This window comes from Apaloderma vittatum, unplaced genomic scaffold (genome assembly GCF_000703405.1).
Source record: "Apaloderma vittatum isolate BGI_N311 unplaced genomic scaffold, ASM70340v1 scaffold3316, whole genome shotgun sequence".
In the NCBI taxonomy this organism is placed as follows: domain Eukaryota; kingdom Metazoa; phylum Chordata; class Aves; order Trogoniformes; family Trogonidae; genus Apaloderma; species Apaloderma vittatum.
Genome location: NW_009723211.1, coordinates 522 through 6,003, shown reverse-complemented (window position 1 = coordinate 6,003; position 5,482 = coordinate 522). Strand labels below are relative to the sequence as shown.

Sequence of the window (5,482 nt, the reverse complement as noted above, 5' to 3'; positions counted from 1 at the left end):
TCCCTACAAGGAAATATTACAGCCATCAATATCACTCAGGTCCTGCTTTGTACTGAAGGACAACTTACAAAAATACACCAAGTTAGGAAACAGGTAGTTACTATGCCTGGTTTGATCAGCAAGATCAAGAAAACTAAACAGAATAGTAAAAGACTGTTGAAAAATATCCAAGACTAAAATCCAACCACATCCAATCAATGCTGCGGAACACAAATACAGTAAGAAACTTGACTTCCCTCTCTACCAAAGTATTCACAAAGCACACAGCGAGAAGTTCCACTGACAGCAAAAGTAGTTTTTGTACACTATCATCTCTACATTAATTTTATTAGCTATCAGTGTTCTATTCATTTAAATACATTCTAGTAAGCTTATATTTAGTAAAACATTACAAGGACATATGTACCTCAGGAAGAACATTTAAACATTTACCTTTGAGCATAATTTTTTATTGAAAACATTGGTTTAAAAAGCCACGATATTCAATTTGCTACCAAATAACTATCCAATCAGAAACATTCATGCTAAAACTTTGGCTTAGAAGAATAACTTCTGAAAAATAGGAGATAGAATAATTGCATTACAGTTCCAAACATAATCTTTTGAATCTTAAGAGACATGAAGCAATCCAATAGCATTCCTGAAACTCTAATACTTACATGACAATCACTTTAACTGCATTGTATTGGGTCAGGCTGAGATGGAATTAATTTTCCCCACAGCGGCTCTCACAGTGCTGTTTTTGTAGTGGTAGCTAGAAGGGTGTTCATAGCATCCCAGTGTTTTGGCTACAGCATGGAGTGGTTTCCCCAACAGCAGCCTGGGGATGGGGAGCATCCTTGAAGGGGACATGGCCAGACCAGCTGACCCCAACTGACCAAAAGGGTATTCCATCCCATATGGCATCAGCTCAGATATGAAAGCAAGAAAAGAGAAGTGGGGGAGGAATTTGCAGACTGCATTTGTCCTCCAGAGCAACCACTACACATACTGGAGCCCTGCTTTCTGTGAAAGCGACTGGACATCGCCCGCTGATGGGAAGTAGAGAATAATCTTTGTTTGGCTTTGCTTCCGTGACCAGTTTTTGCTTTTCTGCTGTATTAAACTGCTCTTATTCTAACCCACAGGCCTCTCGCTACATTTCCCCTCTTCCCTATCCATCTAAAACGGGAGAGTGATAAAGCGGCTTTGGTAAGCTCCTGGCCTCCAGTAAGGGCCAAACTACTACATGCATCTAGAAACAATAAGCAGGAGTTTACTAGGTTTCAGAGACGCCATCTCAAATCACAATCAAGCAATTAAACTGTCAAATACCACTCAGAAAGCATGAGCCTCAATGAAAGTGGAACTAAAATACTGAATTATCTTTATATTCTTTCTCCAACTCTAGTTTATTTCTCAATGCACTCAAGAAGCTCAAGAACTGAAAAAAGAAAAAGCAACAATTCAAGTTACTCAATGCAACAAGTGCCAGATAGAAGAAGAAAGAAGTTATCTCTAAGTTCCAGTGTCACATGCTTCCTAGCTAGAAGATAAGCTCACCAACTTCACAAAGCTCAGTGTATCAAAACATTCCAGAAGCAATAAGAGCATCACTATAATCTCTTGCTCCATCACCACAAATGGAAATCAGGCTGCTGAGATGTGCTCCACAGCATGCTTCTAAACATCCCTTGGCCTACCTCCTTGCCACCAGCTTCCTGTCTCTGCCTGTTTGGCATGTTAAGCCTCTTGCTACTGAACTTCAGACCTTTTTGTAAGTCCTGATCAGAGGCTGGTACTGTGACTACAATACTTTGTGTACTGCCAAAAGTACACTTAAGACAGAATTCCTAGAGTCTTGTTGCGCACCATATATTCCGAAATCAAATACTGTGCAAGTTTTAAAAGTTTAAGCAGTTTGAAAAAGAGTTTTAAAATAAATGAGTTGGTCTGGTTTATTTTTTAAATAACTACAATAGCTGTCAAGCACCTAAATTTAAAATCTGCTTTTTCTTCTGAAGCTTTTTTCCAAAATGCATACAGGTGATGTAATCAATAGTCTTATTTCTCAAACCAAACTGTGGTTAATAAAATTGTATTTGTAAGCTGAGTATTTGCAAAAAAAAGATTTCTCATTTGTCATTCAGTTTGACAAAAACACTTTTGTGGAGTAAGAACATAAATAGTAAGATTCTATTACCCAGAAACTTGTGTGCTACACGTAAGTCCAGCTATTTGTTCCCTAAATCACATAACTGGACTATTTAACAGTTACACAAAAAAAGCTACAGCATGCTTTTTGGCAAGTGTTAATCATAATTAACACATATAATTCTGAAGGCCACAAAAAGCAGGCTTATCTTTTCAGGGCAATTGATCTTTATTAGATTTCTTTTATATGTAGGCTCTTTATTCTTACTAGTGTAATGACAGCTCTTTTAGCATTAGACAAAAACAGCAACACATTAACTTGTTCAGAGGAGGAAGCATGTAGCAGAACATTGTTCTACAGACATGTGCAGAAAGGACAGTCAGAGAACTACTACTCTCTCTCTGGTGCCAAGTATAAAGACTGTGACAGATGGTATCTCCTTTGGGAAGTTGGTCCAGAATCTTAGGCTGACCCTGCAAAAACTTTACAGCCTCCAAAGGCAAACTGTATCCCTCTCCACATAAACCTCTAATGTAAGAGAAGAAAAGCTAGTTACTTCAGGTGGAAATGAGAAGAGCTTTTCTTATTAGAAACTCCCTGCTCTGCTCCACCATGTTTCACTGTTACCACTAACTTTTAGAAGAGATGACCTAATAGAATTTGCTGTGTTTATGTTTGCTTTCACGAGACATTAATTTACAAACATCTAGCAACTCAAAACATGAACAGATGGCAATAACGGCATAGTACTTACTGTAATCACAGCCTTGCTCAGACAGATAGAACCTCTGCAGCCATACTCTGTTTCATCTTCAGACTTGTAATAACTGAGTGTGTTGCATTTCAGAACAACCCATCGATCCTGCCACCCATGAATGTAGTTGGTCCACTGTTAAAAAAAAAAATAATTAAGAAATCCAAATATTGGGTAATAGACAAATAATAAGTCAGTGTGGCCGGTATTTCTCAGGCTTTCAAGCACCAGGAAAAACCCCAACTTTTAAAAGTAAGTTCCTCCCAATTGAAACTTTGCTCAAAGCTCATAAAATAATTTTACAAACTCCTATAAGTACTAAATCACAGCTGTTCTAAAGGAATAATAAGACATCAGGTGTCTTGACTACAGTTGCACTGTCAAGTCCTGTTAAAAAAAAAGGTAGCAAACATATAGATGACACAAAGAAATAGAGGGGAGGGGGAGAAAAAATAAAGCAAGCATTAATCTTCAAGGTGTACTAAGCCTCTTAATTTAAAATCTGGAGTCAGACCAAAAGTCAAGCTTAAGTGGAACATGAAAAAAAGCTAATTCAGATAAAAATTTTACTAGAGTTACTAATTCTCTTTTCAGAAATACAAACATGTCATTATCCCACAATACAGTTAATAACTATTGTAGCATCTAGAGTAATCAGTTCTTTATCAATTAATTATTGCCCACACATACTGCTTTAGGTTTTAATTCCTAATCACTTTTTCATTAAGAAGATACTTGCCTATCAACAGACATCATTCTTTTATCATAAACTGGTCCTGGATGCTGAGAAAACCACCATAAGGAGCACAGCACTCTCCATATTGAGAAGGACTTGGTGAACCCCTTACAGCCCGATAATGTTTCTAACACCAGAGATCTGGTATTATCTTTTATTTAGATTTTTCTAGGGACTACATATTCACACATGGGACAAGTCAAATAATCCAGGAACAAGTGCTGGATTCACCCTAGAGAGATGTAGTAAGAAGTGACTAAAAGTTCTGGTTACTACTCTTACATTTGCTACATCTTCCCAACTGCACTTTGTAGAATCATACAAAGACAGAGCATCAGGACTGTGCTGTAACTCAGAGTATACACCAGTGCTTGGTCTTCAACCACAGTGCAAAAGTTATACATTAGATCAAAGCAGAAACAAAAGTATTAAAAACAACTGTCGTACAAGCATTTCACTGATCATGACAAAAAGCTCTGAGAAATAAATTTTTTGTCTAATTTTTTTTAAATATATAAATGGGGGGAAAGGTTGGCTTATAGCCTTGTTTCCATGTTATATTAAATACATTAGTTAATACATGTGCCATAACTACATGTTAACTCTAGCAATAACAGGAAAAGGTCTAAGGAAAACATTCTATGGCTGAAAAACTCCTAACGATTTTCAAGCGTAGGTAAGAACTTAGATCACTCTCCAAAGATAAAGCCTGTTTTTATCTCTTAATACATCAAATTGCTAAATTTAGTATTTCCTAAAGAAAGCCTCAGCTGAGCTCAGTACATGAAGTGGTAGCATAAGTTGTCACAGAGGTATATTATTTCCTGCTTTCCTCTTCTCCAGTCTCTCATGTTCAGAAGTCCTCCCAGGTGTGAAAGGCAAAGTTATCTTGGGCTAAAGAGCAAGGGACAGAGAGGAAAGTACCTCTCCCTCTTGGACAGAGTTAAGCAAGACAAATACAGCATTCAATCTTGCATTTGCTGTTGCAATCAACACTTGCTGTTGCAATCAAAATGTCCCGTGAATTAAGAGGCTCTTTAAAGCTTACTCAGTAGGCACAAGGTTTTGGCAAAGAAAAGGCCACTGGTTTTCACCATCTGGATTCTTCTGCTTCACTAAAGGCTCTTTCATCCTATTCACCTTAGAACTGTTAACAGGAAATACAATAGAAAAAATCCTAGAGTTCTGAAACATTTAAAGAGCTCACCAGGACATACTTCTAATAAGCTTCTCTCACCAAATTGCTTCCTTCGAAGTTTCTCTTTACTGAAGGGCAGAACAACTGAAATACTACTAAACATACAGTGCTTACTAGTGTAAGCGCTAAGCATCAAAGCAGAGAACTGCAGCCTACTCTCATGGCTTTAGAACATAATTATACACGATAGGTTATTAAAAACAGCTATTTCTTTAGTAGACAGTTCAGCACGCTACCACTTCTTTTTAATTAGTTTGTCTCAAGTATTATTGAAGCATCAACTAACAAAAGGTAAACTTATCCCTCAAGCACGTTCACTGCAACAGGTTTCACCATACTTGATTATTCGGATTATATCCTGGGTTCTCAGAGGAAAGGCAGAGTCAGCTACATTCTACAAAATCATCCAGAAAAATAAAATTTCGCACACACCTAAGCTACCAAATGTCAGGAGTCACAGCTCCACCTGCTACACCAGTAAAAAGTAGCACTTGAACTTATTTGCCAAAGTAATAATCAATCACATCCCACAAATTACATCCCTGCTAACTATGGAAACAGCTAATCAAAGGAAAACCTTGCAATGGCAAAAAAAAAAAACCCCACACTAAAACCAAACCAAAACCTCACCTTTTAACTGATGTAAGATCTCACATCGTA

At 37.4% G+C, this 5,482-nt stretch overlaps 1 protein-coding gene across 1 annotated transcript in view; it reads right to left on the bottom strand.

The window, feature by feature from the left end:
• COL4A3BP (collagen, type IV, alpha 3 (Goodpasture antigen) binding protein) overlaps positions 1–3,023 on the bottom strand; it is a gene marked incomplete at both ends in the record, with an annotated part of 61,207 nt that extends 58,184 nt beyond the window's left edge. Inside the window, one exon of the mRNA XM_009872012.1 lies at positions 2,889–3,023. Within this exon, the coding sequence (XP_009870314.1) occupies positions 2,889–3,023 (135 nt within the window). The remainder of the gene's footprint in view (positions 1–2,888) is intronic.
• Positions 3,024–5,482: the final 2,459 nt, after the last annotated feature.